Source organism: Miniopterus schreibersii (genome assembly GCF_964146895.1).
Source record: "Miniopterus schreibersii genome assembly, chromosome: 3".
Classification (NCBI taxonomy): Eukaryota; Metazoa; Chordata; class Mammalia; order Chiroptera; family Miniopteridae; genus Miniopterus; species Miniopterus schreibersii.
Genome location: NC_138103.1, coordinates 12,618,613 through 12,644,928, shown reverse-complemented (window position 1 = coordinate 12,644,928; position 26,316 = coordinate 12,618,613). Strand labels below are relative to the sequence as shown.

Genomic DNA, 26,316 nt, shown 5'->3' with positions numbered 1-26,316 from the left:
TGGCTTCCAAAAGAAAGCATTGTTTCTGGGACTTGGGCTGGGGTGGCAGCTGCTGGGCACTGATTCCAACAGGAGGCATCAAGTGGCGAGGAGCCCAATCCTCTCTCCATGCAGTGACAGAGTATGAGGGCAGAAGAGACATTTGGTAACAACATTCAGGACTTAAATGCAGTTTTGTGGTTTTTTAAAATATATTTTTATTGATTTCAGAGGGAGAAGAGGGGAGAGGAAGAGAGAGAAACATCAATGATGAGAGAGTTGTCATTGATCGGCTGCCTCCTGCACACCCCCTGCTGGGGATTGAGCCCACAACCCGGGTATGTGCCCTGATTGGGAATCGAACCATGATCTCCTGGATGGTAGGTTAATGCTCAACTGCTGCTGGGCTTAAGTGCAGTTTTAAGTTTAGCCCAACAGGTGTGAGACAGCACTGTGACCACAGCCAGGGTGTGGCTCTGACCACCCTGTTCCACATTTGAAATTCACTCAAAGTGTAGACAGAGTCCAGGACACAGAAGGCTCAGCCAGGAGCTGGCACCCTGCACACACACCCTTCACCTCCAGAAAGCTAGTGAGGTCAGTGGCGGCGTATTCCTTCTTTGAACTGAGGGCAGGAAGACTGACCCTCCTCTCCCTTTCTCCTGACCCTCCTCCTGGGCATGGCCTGCCCTGGGTGCAGCCTCAAGATGTGCATGATCTTCAAAACAGGCTGGGAAAAAACACTTGGGATGTGGCAGATCTGTGGCCATAGGTCACCATAATCGGACACTGCTGAGAAAAGGTGATGCTGCTTGCAGCAAAGGCTAAGAGTGAAAAAACCAAGAAGTAACAACCCTCCTCTGGTCAGTGTGGCTCAGAGCACTGGCCCCGTGTAACAAAGGGTTGAGGGTTCGATTCCCAGTCAAGGGCATGTACCTGGGTTGCAGGTTCAATCCCTCACCCTGGTTGGGGTGTGTGTATGAGGCAGCCAAGCAATGTGCGTCTCTCACATCAATGTTTCTGTCTGCCTGCCCCCCCCGCCCCCGCCCCTTCCACTCTCTCTAAAAATCAATGGAAAAAATATCCTCCGGTGAGGATTAACAGCAGCAACAACAAAAGTAACAACCCTGCCTTGTTTGTAACATCCACCAGGCATTTTGATGGTGGGGTGGTTCAACTTTCAAGTGAGAGGTGGTTCAACCTCTCACTTGAGAGAAAAAGAGCCAAGGTCCAGAGGATACAGGCCACTCACCCAAGTTCAGTGGCCCAAGGTTCCATGGCAGGCTAATCTTCTGTGGATCTGTGTAACTTCCATCACGGCCCTTTTGACTACCCTTCGTATGGGCAGACTCATGGAAAGGGGTGGCAGTTCTACCAAATTCATCCCATCTGTTTATTAATTTAAAAAGCATTTCTTTGACAACTTATTAGTTAAATACAGTGTTAACTAAAAAAGTTATGCACCTGCCTAGCCAGGTGTGGCTCAGCTGTTGAGCGTCGGCCTGGGATCCAGGAGATCGAGGTTCGATTCCCGGTCAGGGCACATGCCCATGCCCAGGTTGCGGGCTCAGTCCCCAGTGGGGGGCGTGCAGGAGGCAGCTGATCAATGACCCTCTCTCATCATTGATGTTTCAACTCTTTCTCTTCCTCTCCCTTCCTCTCGCTGAAATCAATAAAGATATATATAAAAAAAAAAAAAGTTACGCTCCCTGCCTTGAGATTAGTAGGAGAACCAGATACAAATATGCAATGAATAATTACAAGTTGAGAACAAGTATAACAATTGGAGGAGCCCACTTCAATAGGGAGAGGGAAAGCCTCTGAGGTCTGAGGGGAGGACAGTGAGCCTCTGAGGCAGGGTAGAAGGGAAAAGACTACAACAGCCTGGGATTCCAAGCCACCTGGGCCAGCAAAAGAGCGTGAGAGGTTATTTGTGTCCAGCCCTATATGATGCCCAAGTTCCCCACGCCTCTGGGTGGGAAACTCACCTGTTGGAGGCTGTAACTCATTGTGCTGAGATCCTGGAGTGGCAGACGTCAGTACAGAGCCTGGGAAGAGCCGCTGTGCCCCGGTTTAGAGTGAAACAACCAAACTTTGGTGAGCTGACATCAGACTCCAGGCACTCCTCAACTACAAGCGGCAGGACCTGGGTGCACTGCCAAGGCCCTCTGCTCTATTTGCTCATCTGGTGCTGCCTGGTTGGGTTGTGAGGGCACCGTGAGGGCACTTGTGCAAGGACTGTCTGACACCCCCAATCACCTCCCTCATAACACATGCAGTCAAACCCTCCGAGCCTCTAGTGCCCTTCGGCTTGTTTCTGTCCCTCTAATAGCAGGCACCCACCAGCCCCCATCCCAGGTGTGGCCAAAGCAGCTGACTGAGGTGTGAACAGCACATGTCCCAAATCCAGTGAAGTGAACAGAACCACGCATAATTCTGGATTCCCGTGTGCTATCCACAACGCACACAAAACCCAAATCCTAGGCAATGAAACTACTCTGTGTGACATAACAGTGGTAGATTCGTGTCATTTATACACTTGTCTAAAGCCACAGAATGTACACCACCAAGAGTGAACCTCATGTAAACCATGGTCCTGGGCGATTATAACGTATCAACATAGATTCAACAGTTACATCAATTATACCACTCTGTTGATAATGGGGGGAGGCGGTGTGTATGCCTGTGGGGCCGTGGGTATAAAGTCTATTAAAAAACAAAAATCCTAGTATTTTAAACCATTTGACCTGTAAAAGACATTTGTGTCCATCTGATTACCTTGTCTCTTGATAATAACCAAATGCGACTGGAAAGAAAGACCCTTTGCCCACCCTGGATGTTGAAATCAGGTGCCCTTCCTGGCCCAAGTGGTCCTGCCCAACTTCAAATCACTACAGTAAAAAAGCACAGGGGGGTCATGCCACATGGAGGGGATGGATCCCAGTGCCACCACGTTGTCCTATTAGCTGAGGTGTTCCCAGCACAAATCCTAATCAGGAAGACTGCTATGTGTGCTTGGTCTTCTGAAATTTGGTCCCTGAAATACACTGGTTGACATCATTTATATTCTATTTTGTTAGCTATGGTAAAATATACATAACATAAAACTTACTATTTTAGCCATTTAAAAAATATTTTTATTGATTTTGAGACAGAAAGAGAGAGGGACAAACATCTATGTGAGATGGGAACATCAATTGGCTGCCTCCTGCATGGCCTCTACCAGGGATTGAGCCCACAATCTGGGTATGTGCCCTGACTAGGAATCAAACCAGCAACCTTTTGGTGCACGGGATGGGCCCAACCAACTAAGCCACACCAGCCAGGGTTATTTTAGTCATTTTTAAGTATACAGCTCAATGGCATTAAGTACATTTCTTGTACAACCATCACCATCATCCATCTCCAGAACTTTCTCACCATCCCATACTGAAACTCTGTACCCATTAAACTTCTTTAGTCACTTATTTAAACAATCTTTTATTTATCTATTTAATACTCTCACCCAAGGATATTTTTTTCCATTCCTTTTCAGAGAAAGTGGAAGGGAAAGAGAGAGAAACATCGATGTGAAAGAGAGACATTGATTGGTTGGTTCCTGCACCCACCCCAACTGGGGCAGGGATTGAGCCTGTAACGGAGGTACTTGCCATTAGCTGGAATCGAACCCGGGACCCTTCAGCCTTAGGGCTGACGCTGTAACCACTGAGCCAAACTAGCTAGGGCTGTACCCATTAAACTTTAACATGAGGTAATTCTCAACCTAGCCGGTTTGGCTCAGTGGCTAGAGTGTCAGCCCACAGACTGAAGGGTCCCAGGGTTCCATTCTGGCCAAGGGCACGTACCTCGGTTGCACAGGCTGTGTGCAGGAGGCAACCAATTGATGTGTCTCACATTGATGTTTCTCTCTCTCTCTCTGCCCCTTCTACTCTCTCTGAAAAGCAGTGGAAAAAAATATCCTTGGGGAGGATTAAAAAAAAAATGAGGTAACTTTCCACATAAAAAATCCAGATGCCACCCTGGCCAGGTGGCTGTTTATTGGAGCATCGCCCCGTACACCAAAAAAGGGCAGGTTTAACTCCTGATCAGGTCAAATACCCAGGTTTCAGGTTTGGTCCCTGTTCAGGGGCGTGGTATGTACAAGAGGCAACTGATCAATGTTTCTCTCTCTCCCCCCCTCCTTCCTCTAAAATTCAATTTTTAAAAAATCTATTAAAAAAACCCTGGGCCTAGCTGGCGTGGCTCGGCGGTTGAGCACTGACCTAGGATCCAGGAGATCACAGTTCGATTCCGTCAGGGCACATGCCTGGGTTGTGGGCTTTATCTCCAGTGGGGGGCGTGCAAGAGGCAGCTGATCAATGATTCTCTCTCACCACTTATGTTTCTATCTCTCTCTTCCTCTCCCTCCCTCTCTGAAATCAATAAAAATATGTTTTTTTTAAAAACCTGGATGCCCAGCTTCTCTTGGGAAGTACTATGAAATACTGCAGCACTGGGTCTGAATTCCTGCATAGTCCCCTGCCCTGCCTTGGGCAGAGCTGAAGAGTGGCTGTCCCCTTTAAACAGGGCAGCCACAGTCTCCACCACTGCCTACTGTCTCCCGGGCACTGAAGCTGCAGGTCAGGGCCCACTTTGTTTCTTTTTTTTATTAATCCTCATTGGAGGATATTTTTCCATTGATTTTTAGAGAGAGTGGAAGGAAAAGGAGAAAGGGGAGGAGAAAGAGACAGAGAGAGAGAGAGAGGGAGAGAGAAACATATATGTAAAAGACTCATTGGTTGCCTCCCACATGCACATGCACCCTGACCCGGGTTGGGGATTGAACCTGCAACCCAGGTGCCCAGGCTGACGCTCTAAGCAGTGAGCCACACCAGACAGGCCCCACTTTCTTTCTTTATGTAAAGATCCTTGACTGGCCCATATGTGACCTTTCACAAGGATCATGCCAAATAAGCAAAACTGGTTAAAAGATATAAAGTTCAGGCTTCACAGTGTTTATTAACAAGAGTGCTACATGCCTTCTGCTAAAGCCATGACTACTGATGGAACTCAGTATTCAGTGATGGGCTCCAATATTACAGAACAGAGTAAAGGACAGTCCCTGGATGTAGGAGCAGCCTAGAGGCTTGTGGGACAAGAGGGATTCTTGTAATTGAGGGGGGTTTTCATGACAGGGAAGTAATGCTGCACTCAACTCCACCAGAACCCACAGGCCTGAGGATGGTTCAAGTGGGAAAACAAATCAGAACAAAGGCCTGCAGGTGGGGATGGAGACAAGGTTCAGTGCCCAAGTCTGCCTCATCCCCATGTGGCGGTGCCTTCCCACATCTAACCCCGTAATATTTCAGCAAATGCTCCATCTTAGCATCCATCTCCCTCTCCCCTCCTCTCAATCCCAAAAGGCTCGGGGCCTAGAGATACTTTTCTTGTATATTTAAATGCCTCATCTCACGCTCCAGCCCAACTCAGGCTGCGAAGTTGTCTGGTGACAAATGCCTCAGGAGCCAACTGTGGGAATAAGCCCAGTCCAAGCCTTGAGTGGGACTTCACACTAGGTTTGCAATGCCACCTTCCGACATCTGTGGGAAGGACCCTCAGTGCAGCAGTAATGGTGTTGCTAGCAAGAAAGCTCACTTTTCTCTTCCCAAGTCTTCCTTTAGACTTCTACTTTTCAAAAGACAGGACATGAGTGGGACTCAGCTGACTTCTCCAGAAGAAAAACTAAGCTGTCAGGAGATGCTCCGCCTAGCTTCCTGCTGCTGTGCCTGGGTCTAGGATCCTTAGGGGGCCACAGCAGGCACTCAATAAACATCTGCTGAATGAAGGACAAGTATCTGAAACTGGCAGGAGGTCACTGCTGAGCCCCTTTCTTGCCCATCAGAGCTTTCCCATCCTCTTCACCCAACCCAGCAAGTGTACTCACACCTCAAGCTGCTCAGCTCAGAACCCTTCCAGCTGTACCAGCATTGGGTCTTTTGAGAGGCAGTCTCCACTGGGAGCTCAGACTAGACAAACTACAATGAGCAAAAATTTTAACACAAAAAAATATGTTAATATTCCTCTGAATATAATGGAGGGAAAAATAAATCTAGCAAGGGAGACAGTGATGTAGGAGGGTACACTGCACATGTGTCATGGCACGGGCTCCCAAAAAAGAAACCACGCACCAAATTCTAGAACATTCATTCAAATCAGCACGTTGTCCCATGGCAAGCTCTGGGATCTGGGCTTGACAGCGCTGGCGCTTGTCAAAGCACTACCCATCCATCAGCCTGAGTGTGCTCTTAGGCAGGCATGACTCTGTGGACAAGGTCAGCCACCTCTGCAGCCAGCTCCAGGAAGGCCAGCAGAAAAGTGGGGCAGCCTGATCTGCAGATAAACACCATATAGGCCCCTGCTAAGCCACCTGCAGAAAGCTCCTTGAACTCTTTCAAAGAAGAAGTGACCACAATGTAGGTATTAAATATCTTTTTGCAGTAGATAATCTTTTACATTGATACAGAATCATTTTACATTCGTAGATCAGATACTAATAGTTGCTTTATTTTAGTAAATCATGTAGGAAAACAAAAAGGAAACTATTCAGAAGTGTCCTCCATTAGCCTGTCTTACCACACAGGAGGATCTGGAAACATGGAATCTACACATCCTAGAAGCTGAGGCTGGGGAAACTATTTTGCTCTGGCTGGATGGTGGAGAGCCTTCAACTGCTTAGACTGTGCTTTCCTTTTATGAACAAACATTATATAGGAAAAGACAATGATTCTTAGCATTAAATAATTTAAAACACTTCTGAAAACAGGTGTCACCAGTTTAAGTGGTGAGAACCAAGCTGTAGCAGGCAGTAGGGGTAAGGCTCTGGGATAAGGAGGCCATTAGCCAGGCTGTGGTCCAGCAGAAGGGCAGGCGTCCACTCACACCTGGCTTCAAACAACAGAACTCAACAGTCATGGACAAGAGGCCACCCCGGTGGGGTGGGAGGGAGGACTGTCAGTTCTGACAAAGATCACAGCCCACATCAGGAGTAGCATCTCCAGGGACCCTCTTTGTGTGTACCTCCCCAGGCCGCAAGGCCCCCACGTTCCAGCTGCTTGGTACCCTTGGAAATTAAACTCCAAGAAGAGCAATGACACCTCTACTAAGGGGTGGACAACATGGGGGGGCTTGCAGGCTGCAAGTTCCTGGAAAAGACAATCTGTCAGGAAAGACTCATTCCAGAACCTCCTGGAGGTTTGATGAGAGGGAATTAATCACTTCACAACTTGGTGCAGCTTCAGGCTTCATTTTTAAGCTGTAAGCATGGCCTTTAATTCTTTACTAAGATTTCCACCACATTTGATTCCAAATTAGAGTTTTGGCTCTTCAAGAAGTGTCCAGATGTCTTACTCTGTCTGAGCCAGAAGAGGCTGAGTTACACCCATGGAACAAGAACTACTACCAGCCCTTAGGCGTGCCACGCCTTACTGCCCAGGGGCTGTCCTCCATGACCATTCTGTGGAGAGGTGTGTTGTCACATGATTTTGCTGTTGCCAAGGTGGTCCAGAGGGCCTCTGCAGGCAGGGAACGATGCTGCTGTTCTGGAATCCTCCTGTCTCCAAGGTGCCCTGGCCACGAGGAGAAGCCACTGCTCCCCACCTAGTTTCCAGTGGACCGTTTTCCTGAGCCAAGACACAAATGGTTACAGTTTACTGTCATTGCACAGAACACTCCTGTGGGTGAGCCTCTATCATCCCTGGGAAGGAGCTATGCCAGCAGCCCCAGCCACTAGGAACCCGCACAAGTAAAAAGTCAGTTCCGAGAACTCAGTTTCCAAGCACAACTCCTGGCAGCCCCTGGAGGTTGTATAGCCCTACATCCACAGGCAGGACAGGCGCTATGAAACAGGCAGGGAGTTGGGAAGATCTGAGTTCTAAGCCTGGCTCCACTATGACTCACCCTCTGTGACTGTGGGCAACATGATTACCACCACTGTGGGATGCAGCGCTCTGGGAGGTGGTATGGGGAGGGCTGGGAAGGCAGCCCCTAGTGAAGCCTCTCCCCATGGTCTGGTTCAGCCCTGCATTTCCATTGACTCTGCCACGTTACCTAATGCGGGTGTCTGCACGGCCAAGAGGCTCGGCTCCAAGAGGAGCCAGATAAACTACGCCTGAAACTAGTACCTCTTCGAACTCCGGGGCAGGGGAACATGAAATTGGTTAAAGTAAGGGAAAACAGGGATTAGTTCAGAGAGGGAAACAAAGGGGAGAAACCTCAAGGGTTTTCCTACCTCGGCTGGGTATCAGGAGGTAAACATTTTCTTAAGTTTGGAAAGGAATCCCTCCTTGTCCTCCCCAGCCTCAGGCCTAGCCTTGCCTCCTGCGGAGCTATCCATGGTGCTGCCACCTGGGCACAAACAGCAGAAAAAACTGGGGTCAAGGGCGTACACCTCCAGGCGTCCCACCCCAGGCCCCACCTACCCCCACCTGGTCACCCAAGAGCTCCACAATCAGGGAACCACCAAGCACCACCCTGAGAGGAGAGGGGGCAGCTCCCAGGTTAGCCAAGGCTGCCTTGCCTTTTCAGATGACTGAAGCAAACAGGCCACTCAGTACTTCAGTGGATCCCAACTGCTCCCTGAGTCACTGGCCCGCAAGAGGGAAATAATAAACAGCCAGACACAATCACCAGCTGTCTCCATCTTAACAACTGTGACAAAAATATAGCCCAGTGCCAGATGCCTTCCTGGCCAGGCCACAAAGCTTCAACATTAGCTCATTTAATCCCTAGGATAACCTTATAGGTAAATTTCAGATGAACACACACACACACAAAGAAATGAGTCACAGAGAGGTTCAGGTGGTTTGCCCTAGATCACAAAGTAAATGGGAGGGTGAACTAAGTTCAAACCCAAGCAGTTGGGACTCCAAAGCCCAGGCTCTTAACCACCATGCCGTTGGCTCTAAGAGTGAAGAACAATGCCAAGACCAACCAACCAGCTTCCACACTCCACACATGCACATGTCTTTGGGATACTCAGGGAAGGACTCACTGCCTCTCAGAATTCCAGGACATATGCACTTCTTATCTGTAACAACAGCAGTGGAGGACTCTGTATGTCACTGGGCAGATCTCCTCATCTGGGCACATATAACCATAAATGCTCCAGAAAAAGGGAGGCTGCTCCCTGTTTCTTTAGGGGCCAGACTGAGACTAACGAGAGTAACTCTGCTGTACAGATGCATCATTTTAAAGATCTATCAACCACTAGGCAGGGAGGGCAAACTTTTGTTATGAGTTAGATTACAGACCTGTACTAAACATTTTTAACTGTAGGGCACATTTTTAACATGCTAGATGTATGCCAAGCACAGTGCACAGGAGAAGAAAAAACAGTCATGGTCCCCAAGATCACAGACTAAGACACTTTCCTCAATGAGAAGCCCAAGGCAACAGGCCCCCCAGCAGAGGTGGGCAAGACTGTCCTAGGTCCAGCCCCCTTGGCAGTCCTCTGGATTGGCATGCTCTCACAGCTCAGGAATGTCCTCAGAGAGACAGCGGTGGCCCTGAACAAGGATGTGCTAACAGAAGTCTGAGCAATCACCAAAGCTAAAGCAGCAGGGTGACCCTGATTCCCAGGGCCCCCAGCTGAGGACCTGGGCACTGCACAATTGGCAGAGGAAGCCCTTGTGAGAGGTGCCTATTGCCATGTGTACCCTCCCTCAGTCTTTCATATTGTCTTTTTTTTTTTTTTCAATCCTCACCCAAGGATATTTTTCCCACTGCTTTTCAGAGTGAGGGGAAAGGGGAGAGAAAGAGAAACATCAAAGTGAGAGAAACACATCGACTGGTTGCCTCCAGCACACACCCTGACCAGGGCCGGGGATCAAGCCTACAACCAAGGTACGTGCCCTTGGCCAGAATCAAACCTGGGGCCCTTTAGTCTGTGGGCCGATGCTCTAACCACTATGCCAAACCGGCTAGGGCCTCTTTTTTTTTTTTTTTAAATATGTTTTTATTGATTTCAGAGAGAGGAAAGGACAGGGATAGAAACATCAAAGATGAGTCATTAATTGGCTGCCTCCTGCACGCCCCCTACTGGGAATCAAGCCTGCAGCCCGGGCATGTGCCCTGACCGGGAATTGAACCGTGACCTCCTGGTTCATAGGTCAACGCTCAACCATTGAGCAATGCTAGTCGGGCTCATATCCCCTTTTCTTACATAAAGACTTAACAAAAAGGACTCTCCTAACACAAAAGGATCCATGAATCAGAAATTTCCCATTACTCCTGAACCTCCTACAACAAGGGAGAGCAAAAGTATTGGATTTCATTATCCCCTCAATAAGGAGATAGCAAATCTTCATGTGTTTGTGTGTGTGAGTGTATGAGAGTTTGCATGTGTCACAGCAGATTTACCACTGAAGGAGCTTTTAACATGTGCCACATACCGTGCCAAATGCTTTAAATGTGATCTCATTTAATCATGTGGAACCCTATGAAGTAGGTGCTACTATTTTCCCCAATTTACAGATGAGGAAACTGAGTCTCTGAGAGGTGAAGTAATTTCCCTAGGTTTCACTGCTAATAATGGCGGAGCTGGGTCATGAATCTTCTGACATCAGAACCCAAGCTCTTACCTACCAGTCCCAATGGGGCACAAAAACATTCAGTGACTGCTGACACCTCCTCCCCCAACTCTGCTGTCCTTGTCACCTCAAGGAATGGTACGAAGTAGTTGTGCCCCATGGCTACGGAAGTATTTGAGCCATAGTGGCCAATCTGGGAGAGACAGAATAAGCACCCACCCGGTTAGCTGGTTAATTATTCACAACAAAAAACAGAAATGCACCTAGTCATTCTCCTCATTCCATACTACCAGGAACACACTCTTACCTCTTTCTATTCTAAATCTGGCTAAAAGGGGTATGGTATGGGTTCCTTCAGAAGTATTTACTGGCCAGGACATCAAAAGGATATAAGCACTTAACTTAGAATTCTAAACCAAACATTAGGAATAAAGTGTGAGCCTCTGCACACAGCTGACAGTCTATAAATACATGGCTCTTCTCTCTCTCTCGATCCTGATTTCTCTGAAGACTAGCCTGGGGTAGGAGGAGCGACATGTCCTTATAGGATGCCCTGGGCACTCAGGTGCCTTCTGGTCTCATTACAAGATACAAACACAGTGTTGTACTTCCAAAGCTGCTTTTAATAAAGCTGGTACACGATTTTTGCACTTTAGAATAGGAAATGCCCCATGGTGGAAGTCCATCCCAGCCAAATAGGCATTTCTAGTTTGCACTTTCGAAGGTGGGGCTGCTCAGCCTACCATAGACAGAGGTCGAACCTGACACCAAAGGACTCCTCTATCAGACCACAACCTGATTTTCCTGAGAAGGGTCATGTTTCTCTCTCTCCCTCAGAGTGTTTCCCAGCTGACGGTTAGGAAAATAAATTCAAAACTATTCAGCCAATATTTACCACTAACCAGCCTTGGGCCAGGTGCTATGCAAGGTGCTAGGGGTTCAAAGATGAAACGCTGTAGTTACTACAGGCAGGGATTCCAAGTCAGAACTGTCTGATGGCTGTTTACAAGGTGATGCCAAGGGAAGATTAACCAGATAACATTTATTCTGTGAACCTGTACCACCTTTTTGTGTCAAACTCAAAGTGTTACAAGAAAGGTCTAGCATTTATTTGGGGATTCAATGCTTGTTCTGTCTTCCCCTGTTATACTGTAGGTGGATGAGGGCAGAGATCCTGCCTCTCTCTGTGTCACTTCTTAGCACACAGAAAATGCTAAAGGAACATCTGTTTAAAGAAACAGAGGCAAACAGTACTCCAGGATCTGACTTCTGAGGACTGGACTCACCCCACAGGGAGAACTGACTCCCTGAGCCATCTATACACACAGGTTGAACCAGCAGAGTGCCTCTCATTCTACTAACATGTCTTTTCCCTCACCTTCTCTTGCCTCTGTTTAAAGGGGGTCTATGGTCAACACTGTCAGCCATATCAGAGAAGCGAAACAGCAAGTGGAATTCCCAAATAATGAACTCAGGGACAGGTTTCTATAGCTAAGTGTATGTTGTCAGAAGAATTAATGATGATCCAGAAACAAACTCAGCCACACTGTGTCAGTAACTCAAAAAGTCATGCAGTAATCTCAGAGTGCCCCAATACCCTGTGTCTTTCTGCTTAAGCACTAAAGAGTCCCTAAGCAGACTATAGTCTTTGTTCAGACTGGGAAAGAAGCTAGGGTCAGCCATTAAAGGTTTTTAGCAGCTGCATGAGGGAACAAAAATAAACAAAGGATACTAAACCCACCAAAAACTTTAGGTCAATTTCTACATAATTGTGTCTATTTCAAATGCCTTCCAGGTACTCTTTCCCATAATTAAAGCAAAGACACTCAGGAATCAATCTGTATCTACAATGACTCTCCTGGGTCTCTAATGACTCTCTTAACTCACATGTACAGTACTTTGAGACTATTGCAAAAAGTACGCCTTATCCTAAGAACCACTGATAACTGAACGCAACTGCTTCTAGTATGACTTTAGTTAATACCTTTTGTTAAATGCTTGAAATAAAAGAGACTGAGGCTCTACTTACATAAACAGGACCCATTGTTAGTGAGGTTGTCAGGAAATGGGAATTATATGTACTGTCGTATTTTCCTATGGGGATTGCAAAAGTAACTTTCTTCACAGTGTAAAGGGAGGCTTAACTATACCCAAGCAGCAGACTGATAGTGCATTCTTTGAAGCCAATTCTAAGATTCCTTTTTTTAAAATAGTTTATTGGCCCAGCCAGGCATGGCTCAGTTGTTGAGCATCGACCTAGGATCCAGGAGATGGAGGTTCGATTCCCAGTCAGGGCACATGCAGGATTGCAGGCTCGATCCCCAGTCGGGGGGGTGCAGGATGCAACCGATCAATGACGACTCTCTTGTCATTGATGTTTCTATCTCTCTCTCTCTCCCTCTCCCTTCCTCTCTCTGAAATCAATAAATATATATATTTTTTAAAAAAGAATAGTTTATTGATTTTTTAAAGAGAGGAAAGGAGAAGAGAAACATTGATGTGAGAGTGTAACACTGACCAGCTGCCTCATACACTCCCCCTACAGAAATCAAGCCTGCAACCTGGGCATGTGCCTTCACCAGGAATTGAACCAGCAATCCTTCGGTGCACAGGACAACGCCCAACCAACAGCCACACCGGCCAAGGCCCAATTCTAGGGATTCTTTTTTTTTTTTTTTTTTAATTGCTTTTCAGAGAGAGCAGAAGGGAGGGAAAGTGAGAGAAACATAGATGTGAGAAAGACACATCGACTGGTTGCCTCCCACACATGCCTCAACTGGGGCTGGGGATCGAGCCTGTAACTGAGGCACGTGCCCTTGGATGGACTCGAACCTGGGACCCTTCAGTCCACAGGCCAACACTCTAACCACTGAGCCAAACAGGCTAGGACCCCAATTCTAAGATTCTTAAATGGCATTTATGCCCTGAACAAGTAGCTCAGTTAGTTAGAGCAGTATCCTGATAGGCCAAGGTAGTGGGTTTGATCCTGATTCAGGGCACATAAAAAACAACCAACAATTAATGCATAAACAAGTGGAACAACAAATCGATGTTTCTCTTTCTCTCTTTTTCTTCCTTTCTCTCTAAAATTAATCAGTCAATAAATAAATAAGCAAATAAAAATAAAATAAAAATTTATGTCTGGGAGCCAAATTTCCCATTGGAATACAACTCTGAAATAATAATGGGAATAGAAAAGATATATATAGTTTGGCATATGCATTTCACTTTATAAACAACTTTTTGGAAGTGCATCCAATGCATATATTGAAGTTAAGCTATACTCAGTAAAACTATGGCAATAAAAAAAATTGTTGTTTTAAATCCTCACACAAAGATATGTCTTTTATTGATTCTACAGAGAAAGGAAGGGAAACATCAATGTGAGAGAGAAACATCAATCTGTTGCTTCACACGTGTACCCCAACTAGGGATAGAACCCGCAACCTAGGTATGTGCCCTGACTGGGAATCAAACCCGAGACCTTCCATGCACAGGACAATGTTCTAACCACTGATCTACATTGGCCAGGGCAATATAAATTTTAAAGGAAGAACTAGCAAAGTATCAGGCACACAGGAAGCTCCCAATAAGTCCTGGCTGAATGAGAGAAGAGGAAATTAGCTATATCAGGACAAGGAGCCATGAAAATAATGAGGGTTCTGAGGACACTAAGAAGCTGACTATATGACTAACTCTCAATTTAAACTATCAGAAAGGGGTTTAAAACAACAACTGGTGACTACTAATACCCAGATTCTAATAGAGTGAAAAAGGCCCATGTCCTTGTGTAGGGCTCAGTTCAAGAAACTCCAAGTTCCAGGTGGGTGGGGAAAGGAAGAGGACAGCTGAGAGCTGCCTGCACAACAATCTCACATGCTACGTGACTGTGGTAACATTTAAGATTCAGAAAGGAGAAGCTGGAAGTGCACATGAGAGTTACATGGAATAACTATTCCCACTATTTCCACTTCTTTTTTGTTCAAGGGTATAACAAGAAAATAAGGAAAAAGTATATGTATGTACCAAACCATTTAAAACAAGTAGCTTATCCATGCTTGGTTAGGCCACAGACAGGACTTGTGGTGGCTACTTTTTCACAGAGAACTTGGTCTCCTGGACTCAACAGGCTTTCAGCAAAGTCCATGCAAAGGCTGCTGCTGCTGCTGTTGCTGGGACACCCCTCCCTGCTGGGTTGGATGGGGAGTGGGAATCCAAGACCAAGCTCTCCACTTCACTGGGAAATCCACCCCCTGATCCAATCACCTGCACTGAATGACCATATACTAACCTAAAACTATTCAAGTTCTGAAAACACATGAGGACCATCTAGGACCCAGACAAAAACAAAATGATGCAACAAGGAGGAAACATGTTGTGCAGCTAAAGACAATTACACTCTCAGCACAGCCTGTCCTGACCCAGAAGTCATCCAATCAGCAAAGAATCAGCATCTCCACAGCAAAGCAACACCCTCCCATGGGAATAGGGCTGTGGCCGAGGTTTCCCATCACCAAAGCTTTTGCACAAAGCATTTTGGTATCAAATATCATTAATACTTAACTACACTCTGTAGAGAGAGCATGACATTTGAGCTCAGGATAACTAAGGCACCTGTTCATTGCCAGAGGAATTCAAAGTTAGACCTATGGGGAATAGGAAGATTTGGAGTCATGTGACCATGGTTTTTATTGATGTGGAAGATGTTTACCAGACACTGCAATCTTGGCAAAGTGTTCTGGGTCAGAAATACATAAAGCCTTTCAATCCATCTTCTTAAGCTGTTACAAGGAACTCTCATGGGGTGGTGTGCCCAAGGTCACAAGGCAAGTGGCAGAACCAAGGATAGAACTCAGAAGAGCAGCTCTCTGTGACACAGGGCTGCTATCTAGCAGGGTGCAATCCAGTACTCTCTAACACAGAGAAAGGAAAAGCTGTGCTCTGCAGTAACTTGGCTGTTCTGAGCCCTCAGCTCCCCTCTTTCTACTGTGCTCTCTGGAGGCTCCATGCAGATCCCCAAGTGGAAACCACAACATGCTTCTGACAGACTGAAAGGATGCCCATGTGCTGTAGTGTGACCTTACCAGTGCTTGTGTTGGTGACGCCATTCACTGTCCCCTCCACGTCAGTCTCATCTTCAGCATAACTCAGGATCAGGCTGTGTTGCCGGCTTGTCAGTCTCCTGTAGAGTGAGCATAGTCAGTGTCAAGTGTCTCTTCTGGGCAGCTCTTTAAAGAACAAGGCCTGGGCCAGTGTGAGAAATGTGGGACCCCTGGCCCAGACAGAGCGTACAACTTGACCTAAAAAGCCACATCCTCAAAGCTTCTGGAAAGAATCTCCTAAAATACCCTAAGTTGTTTTAGCACTGTGGCTGTGCTAAATAGTTTACTGGGGTGGGAGGGAGCTTTTATGAGTGTGTGTGTGTGTGTGTGTGTGTGTGTGTGTGTGTGTGTAGGAAATTAAAAGGAGTGCTGGAAACCCAGCTCTCCCAAACAGATTTGGCATGCCTGTTCTAGTTGTCCACAGCATTCTGCTTGGACCTTTCTCCCAGAGGACACAGACATCTTGTGCCATGATTATATATCTGTCTCTCCCACCAGAATGTGAGCACCCTGAGAGCAATAATAATAATAAACACAACAGTAGCAATAGCTAAGTATTCCCTATGTATTATTTATTTAATTCTCCAAATCAAGGGGGTTAACCTTTTTCATTATGTCCACTCTGCACATGGAAAACTGGGACAGGACACATTGATTTAAAGAAGAAAACTGCCTAAGCCCCAGCATTTTCATCAGCAGAGCCACAATGGGGCCAGGTGGTCTGGTGGTGTTAAACCATCACACTGACACATTCAGCATAGGACCTGGCAGGTAAAAAGACCTCAACTGGCCCGATTGATGGTGAAAGTGTGCAGGGATCCAGCGGGCCTTGCCGTGGCTAAGTGGGAGCTTACTTTGGAACTCTTATCTTCACGTGAATGTAGTGATCTCCGTAGCCGTAACTGTTAATCCGGGGGATGCCTTTCCCACTCATCCGAATCTTCTGGTCTGTCTGGATCCCAGGGGGGATCTGTAAGGAAAGGAAAGCTGTGGTTTTCCTTGGTCTCCAGCTGCCCATTTGGGTTTCTAGATAGCCCACCGACAACCACATGAAAACTGGCTAAGCTGGGGTCCACCCTGAGCAGAGCCAGTAACAAGGATGTAGCGGCAAGTACTTTGGGGAGGTGAGCCAAGGGAAGGAGCACAGAGAGCCAGGCCTGAAATGAGGCAAAGCCAACACAGGGATGTGTTGCTGAGGCTGCTGCTTGGCCAAGCAAAGGAGGGAATGAGACTTAGGACTTGCTGTCCCTTGTGATGACACACTCAAGGCCCAGTTTGTTACTCAAACTCAAGGAATGGCCAGACATTCCTCCTGCCTCCTCTAAATCTCATTTCCCCCGAATCCCTGACATGTTGGTTGTTTACAGGTTCTAGCCACTCATCAGCCATTTTTCATTTCAGAGAGGAAAAAAAAAAGCAAGCAATGAAGTAGGAGGGTAGCAAAGACAATCTTGCCCTCTTACCGTCACGTTGATTGTCTCATACAGGCCCTGTGCTCTGGCTGTCCCCCCAAGAATAGCCTGAGCTATAGAAATAAAGAGGTCAGAGTGGATGTCTGCACCGTCCCTCCGGAACACTGGACTTTTCTCTACCTAGGGCCAAATACAAGAGATCGGTATTACACACAGAGAGGTCTTCTGGAAACTGGAAATCAGTCCGTTTCAGCAGCCGGAGCTCAGGGCCTAACACATGTTACTCTGCTTCTATGCTTGCAGCATAGCACTGAGGAAGAGAGCGTACTTTCACCAAAATGAAACACTACACCAGGTTACATGTCAGATTCACTTCTATAGTGCAATACAAAAGTGCCTAGATTTCCTCAGGCTCAGATCAAGCCATTCAGTTATGAACAGAAATATAGTATAATTGGCTTTTTGAACATTTAAAAATTTTTTTACTTTACTAGAAAGTACAGAGGAACACAGACTAATATATCTACAAAGGCAAAAATGGTTTTCCAAATTGTCATTTGGTACAAACTACCTTCAAGACAGTCTGACAACACTAAAATGATTTTGATTTTATAAGCACTGTTTGTTGTATCTCAAAGCCATTCCTTGCATTCTAGTAATTTCTTCTCTCTCAATTTTTTCTTCTCTATTATTAGAAAGGAACAAAAGCTGAATTCTTTACCAAACTTTTCTTATCAATTGGCTTCCAGCTTGCTTTGTCTTTGATTTCTCAGTCTAGAATATTCACCCTTCAGATTATTTTGTCTGTTTTAAATTATGAAATATTTCACATGTATATAAACTGCAAAGTAAATAATATAACGCTACAAATGAGATGTTATGAATGCAGGTGAAGACTTCCTGCTTCCTTCTCACCACCCCCAGGGTTAACTACATTGCTGAATTTAGAATTTATCATTCCTACAAGCATCTTTTAACTTATACATTTTTGCATGTCCTTAAGTAATATATAACATCAACTCAAGTGGTTTAAAAGATTATATAAATTATATTCCTTGCATCCTCTTGCACTGTTCTTTCCCTCCTCTTAGTAACTAAGAAGTCTCGTTACACATGGTCATTTCTTCCTTCTGACTGCTCTGTGGTCCTCTGCAACTACAGCACAGTTCACCCACCATTCTCTTCTCCGAGGACAACAAGTTGTTGTCAATGTCTTGCTACTATGAATGAGGCTATCACACCTTGTGCCTCTGCCTGCTGCATCTGTGTGGGCTTTTCTCAGGTATGTATCTGCTGGAATTGCCTCTAGAAGCCCCTATCTCCTTTAAGGTTTCCCTTACCTCAGAAAACTAGGTTTGCCCTTATATATAGCAGGTAAAACTGTACCTTTGGGACTTACTGTCCATACCAACAATTTGATACGTATTAAACACAAGGAGGTATTTTCTGTATTTTTATGTTTTTTGTCCCCAACTTGTAAACATCCTAAAACAACTCTTCTCTCCATACCTAGCACAAAAGCTTGATGGTAACACATTTAATAACCCCACCAAGGTAGCCACTGTTCCCCTCGGAAACACGGATGGCAGGACATGCCCCATGAAGCTCCCACCTCTCTCCACGAGAAGTCTCGGCCGCACTTTTCCACAACAGCAAGGCCCCAGTAGAGGATGTGCATGCAGAGCACCTACCCTAAATGTGATGAAAATTTCTCTTTTTCCTACAGGCATCCTCACAGTCTGGCCATCCTCAACTCCTGTGAGTGAGAACAAAAGTTCAAAAGAGAATGATTACTTGAAGGTCTCCCAAGGCATTTTCTGCTCTGAATTCAAGCCACTGAAAGCCTTACTCATTCCTATTACTCATTCATGAGGAACACCAGTTATTCAATATGGCAACAAGTACAACTTTTCAAAGGTGTACCATACAATAATTCATAACCAAAGAAGGGCACCTTCTATTCATTAATTCAAGTTTGCTGAACACTTGCCTCTTACCAGGGCCATGTAGTGCCTCAGGGAATGTCCAGTCCAACAGTGGAGATGAATATTAATCAAATAACAACACTAATAATGTATCATTATAGAGCCATGTTCTCAGAAGGAAAAAGTCACAACTCCAGACTAACATACATCTAAGGAACAGGAAGGGTTCCAGGTAGCTTCCCTGGGAAAGCCCATAAGAACAAAGTTAACTGCTGAAAAGGTGGTGGAAAGCAAGTTTCAGACACAGGGAAGACCACACACAAAGGCTGTTCTGGGAGGCACTATGTCCTGTTCAAAGAGCTACAGGAAAGTCGAGAAGGCTGCAGGGCAGGTAACAAAGGGAAGGCTAGTAAGAGGGGAGGCTGGAGAGGCCAGCAGAGGCCAAGAGAGGAAGTCTTTTCTTGGCCCCTGAGAGTCACTGCATGGTCTTCAATGGGGCAAATGGCATGATCAGACTGCCCTGTGGAAAAAGCACCCTGGGAACAAGAGTTAGTTGGGGAGGGTAGTCACAGGCTGTGCGGTGTCCAGGAGGAGGGGTGGTGGTGCAGATTGGGCTAGCAGTGAGAACAAATGCTGGCCTTGTGGACTAAAGATGGGGAAGAGTGAAAATGTCAGGTCCCTTCTCCCCAAAGTGAAATGTAAGTGTAGATTTTAAGGATAACTAGTGCAAAAAAGAAAAATGCAAGGAGATTCTAGTTCCTCCTCCAGCCTGGGATTCCAGGGCTTTAACACTGGCTTTATAACAACAAAATCACAAGGAAACAATGTCCAGCTCTCAGGCCTGTGTGTGGAGGAGCCCAGAACTCACCTGCAGGCACAGGGATAACCACTTTCTTCTTCTGCTTGGCCTGTCCTGCTCCTCTGCATACCACACAGGGAGACGTGATGATGGTGCCTCGGCCACCACATCTCCGACACGTGGAACGCATCACAAAAGGGCCTGTATTTATGGTTTCCTGATAAAAAGGAGAAGAAAAAGGGAACACTTAAATAAACAGGTAAACTCTGACAGCCAAGGCTTCGGGAACACAATATAAACAATATGTTTCATTAAATACTCTTGTTCTGCTCTGGTCAGGTAGCTCAGTCAGAGCGTTATGCCAATATGCCAAGGTTGCGGGTTCGATCCCCTATCAAGGCACATACAAGAAATCAACCAATGAGCCTGGCTGGTGTGGCTCAGAAGTTGAGAATTGACCCATGAACCAAGAGGTCACAGGTTCAATTCCTGGTCAGGGCACATGCCTGGGTTGTGGGCTTAATCCCCAGTAGGGGGCATGTAGGAGGCAATGGATTGATGATGTTTCTCTCATATCAACATTTCTCTATCCCTCTCCCTTCCTCTCTCTAAAAATCAATGAAAACAATGGGGAGAAAAAAGAATCATCTACTGAATGTATAAAATAAGTGGAACAAATCAATGCTATTGTTTTTTTCTCTCACTTCCTTCCTTGCTCTAAAAAAAAAAACAACAACTCATGTTCTGTGTGCATATGCACTAAAACATACTGCCTGAGAACACAGAGGCAGGTTCATGGGCCCAAACTGTTCATCTGCCTTTCTAGAACCCACTGACTTCTGAATTCCAAACCACCAAGTTGATTATATGAGACTGAAAAGTGATATACTGTCTCTTTATAAAAGTTCCTAAAACACCTGAGAGCTGAGTAAATAAGTTTTAAGGAGTACCTCCCCTCTAATTACAAAAGTAATAGCTGAGAAAAGAGGAAAATAAAGAGGAAAATGACAAGTGAATGAAATCCTCCAGTCTGGTCACCGAGCCTGCAATTTTGCCTACTCCAAGGGAGGAGCAGCACAGGCCTCTCTGTCCCCTTAAGGCCATATAGGAGAACTGGGCTGATTCTACCCCCTCCACCCCAGGGTCCCGGCCCACCGTCCCCACCCCCTAGCATGGGTACCTGGTAGCAATGAGGCCAGCAGCTCCTCTTGTAGGCACCAGTGCTCCTCACGCTCCTCCTCCTATTATTCCCCCCCTATGTAATCCCCCAATCCTTCAGGAGCCTCCCCAGTTCCTGCCAGAGCTGGTGAAGCCTTAGGATTTGTGGCCACTCCCATCATCCCCTCACTTGGCATTTTATTTAACCTAATATTTTTGGATTTTTTTTTTTAAAATCCTCACTTGATATTTTTTCCATTGCTTTTCAGAGAGAGAGTGAGTGGAAGGGGGGGGGAGAGAGAGAAAAATATCAATGTGAGAGAGACACATCAATTGGTTGCCTCCTGCATGGGCCCCAACGGAGGGCAGGGATCCACCCTGCAACCGAGGTATGTACACTTGAAAGGGAATCGAACCTAAGACCCTTCAGTCGGTGGGCCGATGCTCTAACCACTAAGTCAAACTGGCTAGGGCTGGATTTTTTTTTTAAATTATCAAATACATGTGTATCAAATACACTGCTGTGGCAAATCAAAGGACACAAATATAAAGAAAAACATTATGCCCTGGCCGGTTTGGCTCAGTGGATAGAGCATCAGCCTGCGCACAAAAGGGTCTCAGGTTCAATTCCTGGTCAAGGGCATGTACCTGGGTTGCAGGTTTGATCCCTGGTCCCAGTTGGGGCACGTGCAGGAGGCAACCAATCGATGTCTGTCTCTCACATCAATATTTCTCTCTCTCTCTCCCTCCCACCCTCCTACTCTCTCTAAAAATCAATGGAAAAAATATCCTCTGGTGAGGATTAACAGAAAAGAAGAAAAAAGAAAAAAGTTATTGCCGTAGCCAGTTTGGCTCCATGGTTAGAGCGTCAGCCCTCAGACTGAAGGGTCCCAGGTTTGATTCTGGCCAAGGGCATGTACCTCGGCTGGAGGCTCAATCTCCAGTCCCGGTTGGGGTAGGTGGGGGAGGCAACCAATCGATGTCTCTCACATCGATGTTTCTCTCTCTCTCCCTTCCACTCTCTCTGAAAAGCAATGGAAAAAATATCCTCAGGTAAGGATTTAAATAAATAATAAATAAGGTTATTAATCTCCCCACCTTGACTCCCAAAGTTACCAAATCTATTAAGTTCATAGTTCGAGGTATTCTTTCTACAATTCACTCTTTCTATACAAAAAATAGTCTTTTTTAAAGTAAAAATGTTATCAGTTTATTATACATGCTGCTCTGAGACTTTCTTTTTTTTAAAAAAATGTTTTTATTGATTTTAGAGAGAAAGGGAGAGGAAGAGATAGAAACATCAGTGAGAGAGAACATGGACCGGTTGCCTCCTGCACACCTCCTACTGGGGATTAAGCCCACAACCCTGCATGTGCCCAGACCAAGAATTGAATCGGCGACCACTTGGTACATGGGACGACAACACCCAATCAAGTGAGCCACACCGGCCGGGCTGATACCTTTATATATTTATTTATTTATTTATTTATTTATTTATTTATTTACTTTTTTGTGTGTAAATATATCTTTATTGATTTCAGAGAGAAGAAGGGGGAAGGAGAGAGATGGAAACTTCAATGATGCGTCATTGATCGGTTGCCTCTTGCATGACCCCCACTGGGGATTGAGCCTGCAACCTGGGAATGTGCCCTGACCGGAGTTGAATGGAGTAGATCATAGGTCAATGCTCAATTGCTGAACCATGCCAGCCACACTACCTTTATTTTTTATGAGACAGATTCCCAAAGGACAAATTGCTGGGACAAATAATTACTGTATTTAAAATTTTGCATATTACATTTATTTGAAAAGCTAGTATGTGTGCATGGCATAAAATTCTCAAGTAAAAAATGGAGGTACAGCGAAAAGTTAAGAGTCTCCCCCCATTACTGACTCTTAATTATTCCAGGTATCTTCCTTGAAGGACACATTTCAAACCACCTACATGCATTACAAGCCAAAGTAACATACTATGTACACGGTTCTGCAGCTTTTGTTTTGTTTTTATAATTTAATAACCTGGGAAAGCATTTTCCATCAGTGTAGTTTTCCATTACATAGATGTACCATGACTTTTCAGACAACTCACTCCCGATGGTCACTGAGGTTGTTCAGTCCTTTACTATTACACACAGGCTGCAAGGGACAACCTCTACATGTACTGTTTTACAAGTGTGGTCTGTAGGATACAATCCCACAGAGAGATGCACACATACAATTTTAATAACTACTGTAGCTTCCATTCCCAAAAGCTAGGTTGGTTTCCACTTCCACCATCAGGGCATGTGAATACTCATGTGTTCCACAGGCTTGTCAGCACGGACTGTACCAATCTTTGAAATGTATGCCAATCTGGAGGATGAGTCAAAAGCATATTCTTATTTCCACTTGCATTTCCCTGAATGCTAGTGAGAAATGCTTACTGGTCCCTTGCTTTTCCTCTTCTGTTTATCTTAACCAGTTTGCCCAATGAGCTGTTGGTCTTTTCCTCATTATTCTGAAGGAGCCCTTGAATATTAGGAATATTAATCCTTTAGCAAATGTGTTGCAAATGTTTTTCCCAGTCTCAAATATTGCATTTTGAGAGAAATACACTTCAGTTTTACTATCTTACCTCATTGCTCACTTTAGAAATGTTTAAAAAATTCACAGTAATTCAAGGACTCAGAGAAAGGACATTAGAAGTGAAAGGAAACTGGAAACAATCAATAAAAAAGATATCTAAATCTCTCTAACAAGTGGAAGTAAGTTGGCTCACGGAACTGTACCACAGGAATCCTCATCCTCTCCAAGAGCGCCCTCTCTCAGAGGAATGCAAGCTTACCACAACTTTATTATTAATTTCAAAGGGAAAATAACTTTATATGGAGAAACCTCATAAACACTACCTTACCTGATTGGGATCCACTGTAACATCGCTAATGGGACAAACTGACACTTCATGACTCTTGACATGATCCACTGAAAAGGGCACTATATCTCTGAGGTATGAACCCAAAATGAGAGAAATCCTACAAAATAGCTGTTTTGTAATCCTAAAAAAATGTCAAGGTCATAAAAGAAAAAGAGGCTAAGAAGCTGTTTCAGATTAAAGGGCACAAAAGATAAGACAAGCAAGTGCTATGCAAGATCCTGGTTTGGATCCTGAACCAGGGAAAAGTAGGACATTCTAAGGACACTTGAATTAATTTAAATGCTATACAGATAATGGTATTGTATCAACATTAAATTTCTTGATTTTGACAACTGTATTGTGGTTATGTAAAAGAATGTTGTTCTTAGAAAACACACACTGAAGTATGCAGGAATAAAGAAATAGAATATTTGCAACTTACTTGCAAATGGTTGGGGGAATGTGTGTGTGCGCATGCACATACTAACAGAATACATACATAGGGAGGAAGAGGGTGAGGCAATGAGCATACCAAAAATGACAGAGCAAATAGGGCAAAATGTTAACAATTGGTGAAGCTGAGTAAAAAGAATACGAGAGTGGTTCTTTATACTATTCTATAAATTTGAATTACATCAACAAGTTACCAAAAAGAAAAAATTACACTTCAAGCAAAGTGTCCCCTGACAACCCCCAGTTTGATTCAAATTACCAAAATATCTCAAAGTGTATTTTTAGAGAAGGCAACTAAGTTTCTTTGCTCTGTCTGTGTTGTTGATCAAGAGAGAGCATACCTGGAAAAATACAAAAGGTTCTAGATAAATAGTCCCACCTCGTTATGAATTCTCAAAGCCCTAGGTACTACTGAAAAAAGTATCCACAAAAGCATAGAAGAAAGGAATGGTGGGAAGTGTGGATGGGCATGAGGTGGGAGTTCCCAGGAAGGTGGGAAGTGAGGGGGGTGAAAGGGCAGCTCTAACTCCTCTTACCATGCCAGAGCCACCGCAGTAGTGGCAGTGCTGCACCTTGGTGCCGGGCTCATTCCCTTTGCCGTTGCACCGCTCACAGGTATCGGTGATGTTCACAGTGAACTCCTTGTTGACACCCTTGGCAGCTTGATTGAATGTCAAATCCATGATGTACTAGAGAAATCAATGGATGGCCTGTCATCTTTCTTAAAGTAGGGGAGGGTGCTACCCAGCAGTTCACAGTTACTTTACTTTTAAAGGCTTTATTTTTTAGAGCAGTTTTGGTTTACAACAAAATTGAGAGGGAGGTATAGAAATTTCCCACATACACTCTACCCCCACTCATGTACAGTCTCTCCCATCATCATCACTCACCAGAGTGATACATTTTTTATCAAGGATAAACCTACACATCATAATCATCCAAAGCCCAGTTTACTCTTGGTGCTATACGTTCTATAGGTCTAGACAAATGCATGACAGGCATACATCATTATAAGAGCATACAGAGTATTTTCACTGCCCTAAAAATCCTCTGTGCTTCGCCTGTTCGTTTCTTCCCTCCCTGGTTACTTTACTTTGTAACTGCTATACTTACCTGTACTCTGCCAAGTAAGAATAGATGGGACATACTTTTCTGTTTATGCCCTGCTCCTTAGGATTTTTAAGAGGTAATGTTTTTGTAAAAATGTCTTTTTCAACAAACTGTTCACAGATAATACTTGTATACAGTCCTTAGAAACAGCTCGAATGATACACAATCATAACTTAAATCATAAGCATTCCCCGTCTCTCTTCAACTCAGACAATGTCTATTAGAACATAAATATGGAAGAAGTAGGATTGGGAGTGTTTCCCTACTAGATTGAGCTCTCCTGGAATAATGTAGCAGCTCTAGATAAAATACACCCTAATAATGGACTCTGAGAGCCTTAGGGTCTGCCTGGTTAAGCAACTGTAAGACTCAAGTCAAAATAGATGTACACATTACCTATGATTTTTCCAATTTTGGAATTATTTCTTACCAAAATGGCTGCCTCCTTAAATCATTCCATTTAAGCTGCTTTGCTTTATTCTTTGAGAAACAGAAATTGACAAAATCTGTTTGCATCACAGTTAGAAGCTAAAATTTGAGTAGTTTTTCAAAATAAGCTTACCTCCTGAGGCTGACTGAATACACTCTGGAAATCTCCAAAAGAAGATGACGAGAACTCCCCAAAGATCTTCCTGAAGAGTTCCTCTGGGTCCACAGTGGGGCCTCCTTTCCAGTAGCTCTGCCCAGAGCCACCAGCCCCAGGATCAAAGCCAGTGGAGCCATAGGCATCATATTGTTTCCTCTTCACTTCATCACTCAGCACCTTCCACAAAAGGGACAGCAGTTAGGCGTTCCCCGGTCTTCCGAGACCCAGGGACAGACACCAAGTACAGACAATGACACTGTATCAACATTAAATGTTCTGATTTTTACAATTGTACTGTAGTTATGAGAAAGAATGTTCTTATTCTTAGAAAATA

The 26,316-nt window shown here is 45.0% G+C and overlaps 1 protein-coding gene across 2 annotated transcripts in view; it reads right to left on the bottom strand.

Moving 5' to 3' along the window:
- Window positions 1-6,497: 6,497 nt before the first annotated feature.
- The window catches only part of DNAJA3 (DnaJ heat shock protein family (Hsp40) member A3), a 29,481-nt gene continuing 9,662 nt past the window's right edge, over window positions 6,498-26,316 (bottom strand). Inside the window, exons 4-12 of one of the 2 annotated variants that reach the window (XM_081133808.1) lie at window positions 25,959-26,159; window positions 24,823-24,975; window positions 19,852-19,999; window positions 18,750-18,814; window positions 17,110-17,238; window positions 16,501-16,616; window positions 15,629-15,726; window positions 8,246-8,361; window positions 6,498-7,637 (exon numbers count right to left, since the gene is read on the bottom strand). In XM_081133808.1, coding sequence (XP_080989934.1) covers window positions 8,258-8,361; window positions 15,629-15,726; window positions 16,501-16,616; window positions 17,110-17,238; window positions 18,750-18,814; window positions 19,852-19,999; window positions 24,823-24,975; window positions 25,959-26,159 — 1,014 coding nt within the window. In that variant the 3' untranslated portion in view covers window positions 6,498-7,637; window positions 8,246-8,257. The remainder of the gene's footprint in view (window positions 7,638-8,245; window positions 8,362-15,628; window positions 15,727-16,500; window positions 16,617-17,109; window positions 17,239-18,749; window positions 18,815-19,851; window positions 20,000-24,822; window positions 24,976-25,958; window positions 26,160-26,316) is intronic. The other variant, XM_081133809.1, reaches the window with a different exon arrangement.